Source organism: Sphaerodactylus townsendi, linkage group LG03, assembly GCF_021028975.2.
Source record: "Sphaerodactylus townsendi isolate TG3544 linkage group LG03, MPM_Stown_v2.3, whole genome shotgun sequence".
NCBI classification, from domain to species: domain Eukaryota; kingdom Metazoa; phylum Chordata; class Lepidosauria; order Squamata; family Sphaerodactylidae; genus Sphaerodactylus; species Sphaerodactylus townsendi.
The window spans coordinates 124,316,561-124,332,708 of NC_059427.1; the positions used below are offsets into that span (position 1 = coordinate 124,316,561).

At 42.0% G+C, this 16,148-nt stretch overlaps 1 protein-coding gene across 14 annotated transcripts in view; it reads right to left on the reverse strand.

Annotated features, from left to right (window-relative positions):
- The window catches only part of SPAG9 (sperm associated antigen 9), a 115,241-nt gene that overhangs the window by 56,219 nt on the left and 42,874 nt on the right, over positions 1 to 16,148 (reverse strand). For 8 of the 14 annotated variants that reach the window (XM_048488219.1, XM_048488217.1, XM_048488218.1 and 5 more), the window contains 4 exons: positions 8,737 to 8,929; positions 7,987 to 8,086; positions 6,880 to 7,001; positions 834 to 845 (listed from right to left, as the gene is read on the reverse strand). In XM_048488219.1, the coding sequence (XP_048344176.1) occupies positions 834 to 845; positions 6,880 to 7,001; positions 7,987 to 8,086; positions 8,737 to 8,929 (427 nt within the window). The remainder of the gene's footprint in view (positions 1 to 833; positions 846 to 6,879; positions 7,002 to 7,986; positions 8,087 to 8,736; positions 8,930 to 16,148) is intronic. The other 6 variants (XM_048488224.1, XM_048488221.1, XM_048488223.1 and 3 more) reach the window with 1 other exon arrangement.

Consider the following 16,148-nt stretch of genomic DNA (forward strand, 5'->3'; position numbering starts at 1 on the left):
AAATTGCTACTCCAGTGGGAGACACAATTTTTGAAGTATTCATTATAGCCTGGTTGGTACAAGTTTTCTTCTTTTCATCAATTTTATTGTGGGCAGTAACCCCAACAAACTTTTCTGCTGGTGCAAGAAGAAAAAGAGATACTCTCACCCAATTCTTCTCCTCACTTGAGCTCCACTGCATGTTTTTGTTGTTTTTGTTGTTGTTCAAGTGATCCCCACAATTATCAGCATAAGCTTTTTCTAGGTTAAACCTCTCTCCCTCCCCCCCCCCCACATTTGTATCAGCACAAAAGTTGGTTGGATCCAACCCCAGGCTCACCTAGTGCTGGTGCAGTGGCACTGCAATATATTATTTATATCTTACCAGTAGCCAGTAGTTGTATTTGCATACTACAATGTGTATGGCATGTTTTAAAGATAAAGGATTGTCCCTCCATCATGCACTCAGTAACTGGGACCTAGTAAAGATGATTCCAGAATTAAAGTCCTAGTCATGTGCTTACCCCAAAACACACTTCTACTTGGAGGGTTTGTAGAAGGCATCATTTGTATAGATGTTAGTCAATTTGAAAGAAAATGGGTTTCCCTTTCCTTCTATGAATACTTGTGATTTGGCTTTTTAAAAGAATCATTTTATAAATCTTGTCCAGAAAGAATACTGGAGTTTTTGCACTACTCTTTTAACTGCAGGCATCCCTAACAGAAAATTATTAGGCAAAATAAAATATACAAAGCAAGATTGTTTTTTAAAAGCACATACATTATGAGATCAGCAGTCATGAATGTTGAATTTTAATATGGTCACTTTCAAAATATAGAAAAAGCATACACACCAGAATATTCCCCTGGGTATGCAGCCCAAGAGAAAGCAGATTAGAGAATCCCAATTAACTCATTTTGTAGAATTGTGCACCATAAATCAAATGAAACAATACACAGCATGTCAAACTACTTATTCAGAACATTTCCCTGTAATGTAAATAAAAACAGAATTGCAGTCCATGTAGACTTGGTTGTGAAACTTACACGCTGTGTTTCTGTGAATAAACATGATCTAGGTCATTCACGTTAAAAATTATAAAACACATTTTTTCCCTAAAAATACCACAGAAATGCATACAAATAAAATGTATTTAGATTATTTATATGGAAAGTCAGTGAGGCTTCTAGGTCCTCCCTGAAAAGATCCCAAGCCTGGTAGAATTATTAAAAGCACTGGATCATATTACAAAACAGCTCTAGTTGCGCCTAGGAAAATCTTTCAAAATGAACACTGTTTACAAACCAGCTCTGCAGCAAAATATTGATCATGAAACACTTGATACTTTTCTCTAAAGCGAAATGTGTTTGGTTGGATCCAAGCTCCTAAAAGTCAAAAGGGTCAGCAGAAGCAGATCATAACTTCCCTTCTTTTAACCTAGCACCCTGAAAAACTAAGGCACAAGGCCCCTTCAGATAACAAAATGTCAAGTGTGTGGGGGTTGCAAGAAGGAAATTCCACCAACTTCTCTTGCATACGAAGTGATTCAGGACCTCCAGTGCATCACCAAAGGCATTTGAACGACAAGATATAGAGCTGAGTATCATCTGAATATTGTTGACATCCAACCTCAAATCTACAAATGATTTGTCCAAAGGGCTTTTCATAGAGATTGCAAAGCACAGGGTATAAAACTGTGCCCTGTGGAACCTCACAGAATAGGTTCTACACTGATGACAGCTGGCCTCCAACAGAAACCCCATCAATCCAGTCCGTGATAAATTATTTGAACCACTTCAGTGTATATCCTTTGAGACTTTCTTCTGCCTCCAAGCAACATAACAAGATCTATCAAAGCCTGCAGAGGTCCAATAGTAGCAACAAACAAGAATAGTCATGGTCCACACTCAGATGGAAGTTGTCAACTAAAGACAGCAGAGCCATCTCTTGCCTAAAGCCAAACTGAAAAGAGGTCTAGAACAGATGAATTATTCAAGATCTGCAGTTGGTCCATTACTGTTATCTCACCCATTCTGCTAAGAAAGGTTAGGTCAGTGACTGGGCAATAACTGGCCACATCATTTTTCTGTTAACGATAAGCAGTGGATGGATAACTGCCTCTTTGAGTGTTTGAGCAGAGGTGCCCTGAGTTAGTGGCTGATTTAGGATAGATAGTAAGGGTTGGTTGATGTAGGCCCGTGGTGGCAAACCTTTGGCACGCCAGATGTTATGGACTACAATTCCCATCAGCCCCTGCCAGCATGGCCAATTGGTCATGCTGGCAAGGGCTGATGGGAATTGTAGTCTATAACATCTGGAGTGCCAAAGGTTCGCCACCACTGATGTAGGCCTTACACAATTTTAGCAGCCAGGTTGGGCAAGGATCCAGAGTACAAGTAGTGGCCTTTACTGATCTCAAAATCTTGTCAGTATCCATTAGAGAAAATGGGACAAAATGATCCATAAATGGAGCAGGCAGTGTATCAGTTTTGTCTTCTGGTCTATGTAACAACTGACATCCAGGGCAGAGCATATTTTCGACATGACAGCTAGCTATCTCTTTCTAAGACAATAAAGGCTAAGATTTTGGCATCAGCAATTGTTGAACTACTTTTAACAATCAGGATGGTTGCATACTAGCTACTGCTATAGTAGAAGAGTAGTAACATTTCTTTGCCACCTTCACCACCACTTCATAGGTTTTCCAGTGGGCTATATAGGATAATTGAACAAATCCAGTATGTGTTCACTGCCAAAGTCATTCTAGACATCGCTCAGCTTTTCAGGTACCCAGTTCTGAGGTAAACTAGGGAGCCTCATGGGTGGAAGTGGTTGTAGAAGGGCAACCTTGTCAATAGCTTCAGAAACTGCATTCCAACTGCACCTTCAGCTGAGAATGTAAGTTTTAAGAAACCAATGCCCTCAGTAGCCATTACTAGGAAGATGAAGAAGAGTTGGTTTTTATACTTTGCTTTTTCTCTACCTTTAAGGAGTCTCATAGCAGCTTACAATTGCTTTCCATTCCCCTCCCTGCATCAGACACTTTGTGAAACAGGTTGAGAGAGTCCGGAAAGAACTGTGACATTGACTAGCCCAAGGGTGACTAGCAGGCTTCATGTGAAGGAGTGGGGGAACAAACCTTGTTCTTTAGATTAAAATCTGCTGCTCATGTGGAAAAGTGTGTATGGGGGGGGGGGGGGGGCTCAGTCTACCAGATTAGTGTCCGTTGCTCATGTGGAAGAGTGGAGAATCAAACCCAGCTCTCCCGGTTAGAGTCCACTGCTCTTAACCACTACACTATGCAGGTAGCTACAACAGTTTTACTAACAGAAACCAAGCCTAAAACATTGGCAAATGGCAGGGATAGAGGGCAGCGCCCTTTCCAGGGCTGTTTTGGCCAGAAAACAAGGACTCATTACTATACAGCAGCAAGTTGATACCACTTGCAGTATTTCTCTACACCCAGCTGCTTGCTCTTGTTCAACAACAGCCACCCCACAAAAGCCAGCATGCACAGTGGATAGATTTTCAAAGAAGGATCTGGAAGACCCAGGTTCAAATCCCCACTTTGCCATGAAAGCCTGCTGGGTGATCTTGGTCCAGTCACACACTCTCACATACCACCCCCTTACAGGGTTATTGGGAAGATAAAATGAAGAGAATGATGTACACTGTGGTATCTACTGCAGTTCCGCAGGCCCTGTAAGATGAGGTTGTCCCGCCAGGCCTACAATTGAGAGCAGCAAGGGTATTCCATCTTTGCTGGTCTCTCCTCTCTCTTTCTTTCTTTGTTTGTCATGGGTTTATTGCTGCTGTCCTAGTCCTTGCTGGTGTACATATGAAAGGGCACCCCAGCATGGAATCTATGTTGTTGTATACTGCTTTAATTGTATAATTTACTGATGTTCACCATCTGAAGGGGAGAGCACTTTGTAAGTTGAATGAAATCGTCATCATCTTCAAATTGACAAAATCAATATCTGTCAGATTCAGAAGGCAACCCTGATGTGATCTGCACAAATACTACACCGATACTTTACAACTTCTAAGCCTCTGGCTGAAGCTTAAATTGTAATGAAAGGCCAACAACCTGCTAAAGAACTGGCAGCTGTGATATTAAACAACATTAAATAGTAATAGTATTTGGGTCCCCCATTGTGGAGGAAGAAAGGATATAACTGTAGCAAACAAATAATATAGCTGAAGATGGAGGGGGGCAGATAAAATGCAGACTGGGTGTGTGGAAAGGAGAGACGGAACTAGGGAATGGTGAGGTTATGGATGTTACTAGGAGAAGGGAAAGAGGAAATACTTTGAGAGAGGGATACAGAAGAAAATGAAATGCCTCCAGCAAGTCACTGCAGGTTCCCCATGACCAGGCCTAGTGACCAACATTGTACAACTAGAGGGAAGAAGGGAAAAGCTGAAGACAGATACAGATAAAGGGTAGGTTGGCTAGTGAGTGGGAAGGAGTGAAGGAGACAGGAAAAGGGGAGAAGGCTATGGGAGCTTTTGAAATGAGATGCTCCTCACAAATCGTTGGAGGTCCTTTGCTAGTACAAACTCTAACATCAAGTTTACCAAGCAAATTAGCTAATGTACATGTGCCTTGAAAAGGCACTGAAATAATGAAGCACTTCTCAGAGGACAGCACCCTTGGCAAATATGGCTATACAGCATAAATGAAGAAATATATTTATTTAAAAAGGCAATAATTTTAGATGAACAAGAGAAGAATGTTGTCATTCCTGATGTTAAAGAAATAATTTCTTTGTCTAAGTGGTATAAACAAATTTGATTATTCAAAGGACAATTAAATAAAAATCTATTCTAAACTCATCATGAACATTCCACAAAGTGACTAAAGGAAGAAGAGTTTATACCCAACCCCTTCTCTCCTGTAAGGATACTCAAAGAGGGTTTCCCTTCCTCTCCCCCAACAGACACCTTGTGATGTAGGTGGGGCTGGGCAAGTTATGAAAGAGCTGTCACTAGCCAGTCACCCCAACAGCTTTCATATGTGGGAGTGGGGAAACAAATCCAGTTCACAATAGAAGAGTCCGCCATTCATGTGGAGGAACAGGGAATCAAGCCCGGTTCTCCATATTAGAGTCTACCTGCTCTTAACTCCTACACCATGCTTGTATGATGAAGTCATAATACTTCATCATATTCATCTGCAGCATGACAATTAGCTGTCTTTTTTTAACCTAATCCTGCATGCACACTTTCAAAGCTAGGGTGGCCAATTTTTTATTTTAAAATTCTAACACTTAGATGGGGCCCACGGTTAAAGATTCATTCTAGGTTTCAGTGGAACCACAGTATAGAAGAAGATATGGTTTTGCTGTTCTGTTTTGTGGTTGCTTCTGGCCAATATGGTAAGGTGAGCCTATGTTTGTATTCCTGTCCACAGTGAACATCATACACCATAGGGAAGTAGGTGTAAGTGCAGCCCCCATACCTGCTGCTGCTGTTACCAAGTCATCATACAGCTTGTCATTATCTACTCCATCTCTCCTGACTCAACAGAATTGAGTGTTAAAAGGGAGAGAAAGCTACAAGAGAGATGGATCCACTACATAAATCCAACAGAACACCAAATAAATGGTGCACTAGGGCAGAGCTCAACCAGCCAACACATACATAGGTTGCACAGCTCAAACAGGCACAGTCAGTAAAATGTACAGCATTGGCTTGCACTTGATGGAATTCCAGCAGTACTCAAATCTTGCCAGCTAGCCCACACTTATGATTTTTACATTAAAAGTTCTCATAGCTGGCACACAGGTTTACAAAAAAAAAACACATACACAGCAGGGTTCTCTTTTTTTTCAGATGACAACCATATCTCTACAGAGACTTCTGGAATACTGACCCATCTCCTGCCTCGGCACTAGATGCCGTCGATCACCAGAGGCAGAATGGTCAATAGTTACTAGAAAATTCCTGGATGGCCTCTACCTTCATTTATCATATGGATTAAAAGTTACAATTTGTTTAAACGTTTAAAAGAAAGGGGGGAAGAAATGAGGCCTTTTTATGTTGTTTTTAATGTGGGCTTCATTAATGAACTCGTAAGAAAAATCTGATCACCCCAAACAATTTTCAGAGTATGTTGGCAAAGGGACTCCACCAACTTCTAATCTTTTTTTGACATCAACTGCCTGATCATCATGCATACAAAATTCTAACTCAACCATATTATAGCACCCAGCGCCTGGGGATCAGGAAGTAGTACAATTTGATGCCACTGGATGCTTCTATGAACAACTGAACGGAACAATTTTGTTTCATCTCTAGGAAATTTGATTAAATTACACAGTGCAAGATCAACGTTGACAAAGAAACTGGAATTAAGTGGGAATTCAGAGGGCACCTTGCCCACATTAGCACCAAGGCATTCGTCATGAGTTACAATAAAGAGATATGGGCCATACTCGGGGAGATGTGAGTTTGATCCTAGAACTCAATGCCTGGATATGATTAATTGAGGAGGAAGGATACTGACTTATACCTTCCTTGAAAAACCAGCAATTTATTGTACAGACTGGAGATTCTCGGAATGGCTTCAGAGCTTCCCATGACAAAATACTTGATTCCTGCCTGGAGACTGCCCGCAAGCTACCCTTCTTTCAAACCTGCGCTATCACTCTGCAAGGTTTGAGCAAATTGGTAGGCACATTTTAGAACAGAATGAAAGTTTTCATCCTCATTAAACCATCTGCAAAGAATTCAAAAGGAATATGACATAGTAAAAATTTAACCATCTTATTTCAAAACTTCTTTAAACACAATTTAATCTTTAATAGCCATAGAGCAATTATCTTCATAGTTCTTAAATTTCCATTTATTTTCTCTATTTATCAACAATGGCAGATTTTGAAATATCCACTTACCCAGCAAGTCAGCTCCTTCGTCTACATCCCCAATCAGACCAGAGCCAGCAGAAGATAACTCTTCAAAGAGCGATTCTGTATTACGATCAAATGCCTTGTTCTCTATGCCTTTGGTAGGAGTGCTGTACAACAGAATTTCAAGTTGAAAATTAAGTTTCCAGATACTGCTTACCTGTGTAGACCCAGGCTAGCCTGATCTCATCAGATCTTGGAAGAGAAACAGGGTCAGCCCTGGTTAGTAATCTGATGGGAAACCACCAAAGAAGCACAGGCTTGCTCAGCCAATCCAGGAAATGGCAAACCTTCTCTCAGCTTCTCTTGTCTTGAAAACCCCGTGGGGTTGCCATAAGTCAGCTGAGACTTCAGGGCACTTTCCACCACCATCAACCAGACCCAAATCCATTTTACAAGTAGATTAATGAATTTTCAACTCTGAAGTCAAGACCTATTTAAACTATACTAAAAATGTCCTCTTCTAGATAGAAAATGTCCTGTTCTATCTACTCAGCTGATCCACCAACAACCTTCTTAACCATTGCATCCATCTGACAGTTCTTGCTCATAAAGTTGCAAATTCATCTGTAAACTGCTACAGGGAGGCAGACCTCCATTAAGCAGAAGGGTGGGGCACACAAGTCATAACCATCACACTGAAATACTCGTCTTCTCTTCTCTTCCCACCTTTTGTCTTCTTCTCCATTGCTAGTCTGACACACCTAATTTCCTTTCTACCCCAACATCAATTTGGTTTATGTTACTCTTCTTCTCCCCTCTTCTCCCAAGTCCTCTGCACGTCTAAGGGGTGTAAGTCCTTCACTCTGCGCCTGGCGCTTGGAAAGAATGGAAGCACAAAGCTGGCAAACTGCCCTTAACTTACTGAGGGACCCTGCGTAAAATGCTTGGAACTTGTTGGTAACTCAGCTGAGGTAGCACAGGATGTATCCATAGAGTTTCTGACCTTCCTAAGCACCTTATGTAAAACTATAAATGGCACTGTGGCTAACTGAACCACTTAGGGCTGCAGAGGCATTTGCCTTAATCAAAGATGGTTATAACTTTTTAATTTTTTCTAAATTCTTCACTGGCTAAAAGACATCAGCCAAATACCTTGAATCTTTATATCCACTAAGGTCTTTATCCATATCCAGTTCAGGGGTGGATTCAATGATTGCCTGAACTTCAGATTTGTCTTCATTTTCATTAGAACCTTGGGAAGAAAATAGCAAATATCAATTAACAGAAGGGGAACAGAAGCAAATATCAATTAACCCTGCTCATGAAACCTGTATTGCGGATCAAAGTGCTAGGCCTTCAGAAAGCAGAATTCCACCAGCACATGAGTTTGTATATATACAGTTAATCTAACATACACTGGATAAAGAAGCCCAAGCCAACTTTGTTTTGCAGTGTGCATAATGTTTTCTATATTTATTTATTTCTCAGATTTCTTAATCGCCCCTCCCAAAAGTGGCTCACGGCGATTTACAGATCACCACCAATACAATAAGAAACATCTTGACATATGTAGACCCATAAAATTGGAAACCCAAGTACGATCTAAAATTTATATGATAAATACCACTATCAGATGGTAGACCAATAATGATGACGACAATCGCAATACACCTGCAGTGGAGTGGCACATACCCATGGGGGGTAGATGGAAACAGCCGGGCCTCAACGGAATGCCTGGTGGGTGCTTCCTGTGTCACAATATTTAAACAGTCCTAAATATTAACATAGCTGGTTTTCTAAAACACAGATCTGCCAATCTTATCTTTTAATAAAGTCATACATTTGGATTTTAGAATTTCTCAAAATATTAACTATAGCCACACAACTGTTTGAGGAACTTACCGATGGATACATTTCTTGTTTCTTGAGCTACTTGTACTTCAATGTGTTTCCCTGTGTCTGTTTTCTTGTCCCCTGTATCCGAGCTCTTCACAAGTCCTTCACTGCTTTCATTCAGGGGAGTTTCAGCAAGCGCAGGTGCATCTGATATTGGTGTAGTAGATTTTGAACCTGCTTGGCTATCAGAGAGTTCATCCTAAAGGACAGAAAAATTTGAAAGAATTATAGAACTTTATGCATAATTTTATCATGACATTCCTGGATGGATACTGAAGCCAGTTCATACGTTGCCTTTCCTGGTGCGAAAATGTCTATTATTACTAAAGCAGACAGGAGGAGTAATCCCACATGCTAGTCACCCTCCTTGACTAAAGGAGAATTTCCTGTTCATAGGAGAGGAGCTGAGATGTTGTGCAAGTCCTTGAAGTAATACTACTCACATAAATAAAGCCAGTGTGGTAATCTGGACAGCATTTGACTGATCCAGTAGATCCATGTTCAGATCTTCACTCATGGCCAAATTAAACAAAGCTTTTTAAATAGCAGGGGTGCTTAGGCCTGATACAGATCGAGCCTGTGGCATAATTTCTTAAAGGGTCTACCCCTTTCCCCTCACTCTCTCTCACACACAGTTGTCCCAACATGAAACAACCCTACAGAGTTACTATTTGCCACCCCTCCCCACACCATGGAAATATGCAGGTATACCCATACCCATGCCTCAAGAGAGAAAACAGCTGCAAAATGGAATGTTTCAGGTTGATAAAATATTACTGGATTTCTTCCCCCACCCCCTTATTCCCCAGGCTCAATCTGAATGGAGGCTACATGTACCTTTAATTTCAAGGAGTAAGCAAACTGCTGGGTGGTTTGCAGCTTCATGTTTGATTGACCCTTGGCTACAAAATGCATTTAGCAGAAGTGAACCATTTTTTGGTTTTGGTTTTTATTTAACCTACCTCTGAGCTGCTGGGCAGGTCAAACGGAAGAAGACTGAACCCAGAATGATGCCCTAAGCTCTTCGGCGGAAGGGAGGGATTAAAATGTTCTATTTATACTATGTTTACACACGTCACTCTTACAAGCAGCAATATAAATGGGTCAACCAAGAAAGTAGCCGGCTTTCAGACCATCTAGAGACAAATGATGACATCCTACAAGAGGTCCATTCCACTGAATAAACACATATCTCTCCCTTACTGTAAATAATGCTACCTTTAGAGGCCCTGTCCTCCATTACCATAGTGCACACCACCTTCATGAACCAGCCTCTCTTCTTCTCTTGCACAGTTGATTACATAGTCAATTGCGTTGTTACAACATGATGGCTATATAAGGAATGAAGAAGTTATAGAAAAGCAAGCCACTCAGCACAAAATGCTCCATTGTAGAGTTCAAAAAGCAGGCAAAGATATGTAAGAAATCCTATCAAATTCTTCCTTCCATGAATAAGCCTTTATACTGACATTTTTGTAGAAGGTTAAATACACAGCTTTTTTTATCTGGGAATAGATGGAATAAATTTTACAAATTATTTCTGACACAGCCGCCCTGTGTTTTCTTTACAACACAAGCTGCTTTTTTTCTGCATAATCATCTATTAATACTACATCTATTAATACTAGAAACTGAACACACAAAGGACTAAAACATACTGGCCTGGGAATAAAGGACCACACAGTATCAAAAGCTGCCAACACTAAAAGCCAAATTAGATGGAACAAGAGAAGCCATGATTATTTAAGTATATATTTGCCCTGTTCAAATCTCCAAAAACAGAGTTAGCAAAAGTATGTGTGGATAAGAGTAGCTGACATCACTCCTCCTGCTTGTCTATGCTCCGTAATTGGAAGCACCATTCTCACTCTGTTCAGAGCTGGAACAGAAAAAAAAAGCCTGCAGAGATGACGCACGCTGAGGTAAGGCAAGAGATGGGAAAGGGTCCAGAGGGTCTCTCTCTCTCTCATGCACATTTTGCTATATCCACTCACCCACCCACTCCAAAAAATACCAGACTGCCACCACCACCATCCCACTTGGTCAGACATAATATTCATTTTATAAGCATAGCATTTTTATATAGATAGTGCTCAATGGTAAACTTCACATTTTTCAGAACACTTGCTAAACATATGCATAATAAAGCAACACAAAAGAGTGGTATTTCAAATAGATCCATTTATACTGACCAAGGGTCACAAAGGCAATACCATATTTTGTGTTATAGAAGTATATAGAAAACCTCTCAAGACAATTCAACATCAACATTGAAGCAACACTTTAAAAAAAAAAGCCTTAAAGGAGACTAAGAGCAAGCCACAACTGACAGCACCAGACCCGTGCTTTCAATTGCAAGTCTAGCTCATTGTGTGACATGTCAGGAGGGAGGTACAGTTTAAAGCTTGAATAGGGTTCACGCAGGAGTTGCCTCATCCTGCTCCGCCTCCCATGCACTTTCATCCCACTAATGTAGCCTATCCTCTCAAAGTAGAGGAATAGCTTGCACGGTGTGGGGGAGCATGGAGTGAGGAGACGAAAGGAGAAATTGTTCCTCCTTCCTCTTCTGCAAGTGCAGCTCAGCCAAAGGCAAGGAGAAATATCATATCTGCTCATTCCAACATCCTTTGACCACAGGAATTATTGTTCCTGCAGCCTCTTCTGACTGATGAAAATGAGAAGACAACAGAACTCAATATACCATCCATTAATGGATTACTGGGTACAAGGCAGTATGCCCTTGCCTAACATAGTTCTGGCTTCTTCTTTTTTGCCATCTCGCTTTTTGTTAATTTAGACTTTCTCAATATATATTTGGAGTTAAGATTTTTTTCCCCCTCCAGTATATATCATTTTGCTCACCTTGCTATGTAATTCAGTGTGAACAGATCTTCCTGGAGCTCTTTACAATCTGATTTGGTTTTCATTATCACGAATTTGGTATCATCTGCAAACTTGACTACTATATAACTAACCCCCAATTCCATATCACTTATGAACACGTTAAATGGCACCAGTTGCAATATCAGTCTTCATGGAATCCCATTTCTCATTTCCCTCCACTTTCAGCTTCCAGTTCAACCAACTTAAATCCATAAGAAGATTGGCCATGCTATCCTGTGATTGTTAAACTTACTCAGGAGGCTTGGCCATCAGGTACTTGGAAGTCTGCATATATGGCTTCTACCAGATCACCCTTGTCCATATGTTTGTTAACCATCCTCTCCAAGAATTCCAAAAGGCTGGTAAGGTAAGGCTTCCTTTTGCACAAGTCATACCAATTTTCCCTGAGCAGACAGCTTCTTTCACACGATGCTTAATCTAGGGTGTTGTGTGGTTTCTGGGCTGTATGGCCGTGTTCTAGTAGCATTTTCTCCTGACTTTTTGCCTGGATTTGTGGCTGGCACCTATTAGATGCTTAATCTATTTTTCATAAATATTTCTGCTAGAACAAAAGTCAGGCTATCTGGCCTATAATTTCCAGGATCTCCTCTGAAACCCTTTTATTTAAAATGTTATATTTTCTACTTTCTAGTCTAGTGAGGAAGCCGATTTTAGAAAAAAACCTAGCGGGGCCCAGCCACGCGTTGCTGTGGCTTATTGTGGTGGAATGGGAAAGGAACAGTAGCAGCAAATCAATTGCAGAGGCCAGCAGTACGTGCTCATGGAAACGTGCAGGCTGATACTGTGCGATGTCATTGATGTGTGTGACCGCATTCCTTGGGGGAGAATGGAAAGGCACCCCTCCCACACATCTAGGCTGACTGGTCATGATCCTTTACCTGGGAGTAAGTTGGGGTGATGGCAATGGGTGTCGCTTCTGAGTAAACCCTCTGAGGGGCGCGACTCAGCCATTCAAAGTATTACACGGTTGCTTTACCGAGCTTACTCCTGAGTAACGCCTGCCTTGGAGGCAACCTGGTTTTCTGAACTGTAACCTCAGTATTCAGGGAATCTAGGCTGGCTGGGCCCTCCCTCCCCTCTCTTGCATGCCACCCCCCACTCTCTCCCCTCCCTGACTTCTGTTCCCTTACATGGCACCCATCCCCCTATCTCCTTCCCCTTTCCCTTTGCTAGAGTGGGTGGGTCATATCCAGATGCTGGGCCTCCTCCCTCCCCTCCCTTGCATGCCACCCCTCACTCTCTCCCCTCCCTAACTTCTCTTCCCTTGCATGCCACCCCTCCCCCTCCCTCCCTTCCATCTTCCTCTGCTAGGGTGGGAGGGTCATATCCAGATGCTGGGCCTGCTCTCTCTCCTCCCTTGCATACCACCCCTCACTCTCTGTCCCCTCCCCCACTTCTCTTCCCTTGCATGCCTCCCCCTCTGTCCCTTCCCTCTCCCTCCGCTGAATGTGTATGAGAGTAGGTGTGTTGTGTGGTAGAAGTGGGTAAGGCACAGAGAGTGAAAGGTACCTGTGTGTGAGGGGGGACCCCACCTGATGTCTCACACGGCAACATGTGTATATGTGTCACGTCCACACGAGTTATTGCCTATGTACTGTTTTCACTGCTCATATCTGGCCATCTGAGCGAACATTCTAAGAGCACGAACATTCTAAGGGTGACAGTTACACACAGGCAGCTTCATGGCCTGGTGCGCCAGGAAAAAGATGTTTTACCTCGCTCAGGTGTGTTGTCTGACAGCGGGAGGTACGTAAGAACACAGTCGGGGGAATGAGTAAGTGTCTGTGAAATTTTCAGAGCGTTTGGGCCAGCAGGTGTGGGGTTATTCTCGAAGCAACAAACGTATGGTTCCATTTTTATATATATAGATTACACATAGAGATTAGAAGGACAACCATTTTCCATCTAAGTTTTTAAGAACTCTTGAGTGTGTGCCACCAGGACCAAAAGACTCTTTGTTTTTAATTTGCTTGTGGTCCTTTAACTTGATATATCATCACTTCTATTTGAGTCAGTCCTTCAAAAACCCTTTTCAAGAACAGCAGGTTCATCATAGGTCTCTGTTCTACATTTTTCACAGTGAAAACAGACTGAAAGAATTCATTTGATTTCTGTTATTCATCAGTTTTTCTCAGACAATCCTTCCACTGTCATCCAATTGCTCACTTTCCTTGCCTGTTTCTCTTTCTGACAGGTCAGGAAATGCTGACTGGTCACCTTTAACCATCTACTCAAATTCTACTTTTGCTTGCCCTATTGCTAACTCATTTCATCACTAATTACACTGGCGCCCTTTTAGACTTGGTGATATCTTTTTTAACCTGCATTTTATTTTAATATGATTTTAAATAAGGTCCAAACTTCCTGGAGATAGTTTACTTCCTTGATTTTGTCTTTCAGCTTCCTCCTAATTAGTCCCTGCATTTTTGCAAAGCTCTCTCTTTTGAAATCAAATGTGACTGAGTAGTACTTCTGAGCAACTTTCTATTAACATATAAGATGAACCTAACAGCAGTCACCATTTGCAACTGGTACAACAACATCTACATATGCAGGAATGTTGAGTTCTGCTCAGAACCATGCCCAGGGACATGGTTCCCTGTCACTGGATCTTTAATCCATCACTAAAATGCATAATCATTTATGGCATCCAGAAAGCCTGTTTCTATGGCATGATTTCAGCAACACATTTTTCCAATCAATGTGAGAACATCCATTATTACATTTTTTAGGGCAATCCATTATCACTCATCGACCAGCCTTCACAGATGCCTCAGGAAAGAACCTCTGGGAGAGATTTCCAGTGACCCAATTTAGTTCAACTGCTGCTCTCACTTGCTGAAGTCACAGCTGACTTACAGCGACTCCACAGGGTTTTCAAGGCAAGAGACATTAAGAGGTGTTTTGCCATTGCCTGCCTCCACCTACCCCACAATGCAGCTGAGCACCTGTTTTCTATTTCATCATTGTTAAAAATTCAAAAAAACAAGGAAAATGCAGTCCAGAGCTCACACATGCAGGGGAATAAAACCTTGGCTTTGTGCAAACATTTCTCAGCTTCTGTATTCCAACTGCATCTGTGGAAGAATGCAGAAAACACACCACTGACTTTAGCAAACAAAAAACTTCCAACGAATGGCCTGACTGCCAAGGAGAAAAAAACAATCACGGAAATTTCAGTCATTAGTTTGAACAGTTGAACAAAGAAAAGGACTAACCCAGTTGCATAATTAAAGTTCTACTGATTGGAAATGTTTCATTTCTGGTTTTACATTTCACGCTTGCAAATTTTTCTGACTAAAGACCTGTTAATAAATTCCTAAAGTAAGTGTGTGTGCTAATGATGCCATCTGATTATTTTAATTTCTGAATGTCATTTATTGGCCCTTATGTGATCAGGAATGAGGATCAGGATTCTGGGTTCTCCTATCCAATTTCTGTTTCCTACTACTGAATACAAGAGCAGAAGATTTACAGTTCCATCATATTTATCTTGGGGTGTGGGGGGGAGGGGCGTTGTGCTAATACTCCCAGTTGAAGTCAGGGAAGGAAACCCGCTCCCATAACACTTAGCAGGAATACATTTATACAAAAGGAGGGTTATAACATTTTTTGATACCATAATGTAATTGTAAAACCTGCACACGATTGCCCTTTCTAGTCTATTATCTTTCATGCCCTTGCCTGAACTAATATTCATGTGAGAAATAACTAGCGAGAGGGAAACTCAAATGAGCTCTTAAGTGACTTGTGAAAATGACCCTGGTTACGCTGAAAAAAGGTCTTATGCAAACTTCACAATTTCAAGAGCTTTATTGCACACAAGTCAACACCCATTTAAAAGTTTTAGAACACCTACTTTCTGCACCATATTCTCCTTAAAGTGAAATAATTATTTTGTCACGTACACAGAGGCTGTTTTCGCACGGGCGGAATACAGCACCCCAGGGGCTGCAAAAACGCCGTCCCTGGGGAGGCGTTTGTACAGCAGGCGCTGCTGCAATGCAGCAGCACCGTGCTCGCACCGCCCAAGCAACGCGGAAATGCTACTTTTGAACCTCACTCCACAAGCAAGGTTTTTCAAAAGTGGCACCTTCCAGCCGCTACCGTGCAAACGGCAGCAGCTGGAAGGCGGCATTTCCCTCCCGCCTTCCCCAACTGGCTTACCTGCTCCTGCTGGCATTCCGTCACATTGTGGAGGCCAGGGGACACACCCTGGTTTCCATCTCCAGAGCCATCGCTCTGGCCAGAGGGGCATGTCCCCTGGCCTCCACAATGCGACGAAAGCCAGCAGGAGCAGGTAAGCCAGTTGGGGAAAGTGCAGCCTGTGCAAAGGCTGCGCCTTCCCCTGCGCCCCTACCAGGACCGATGCACCCCCGCTCAGCGCCCGTGGAAATAGGTCCAGACTGTAAAATATTCTCACCTAATATCAGAACTGTGTCACAGGAAACAGAAGGGGGCATGTCTTCAATATATGGGTAGTTTGCGTGTTTGTTTTTAATTTACTTCACATA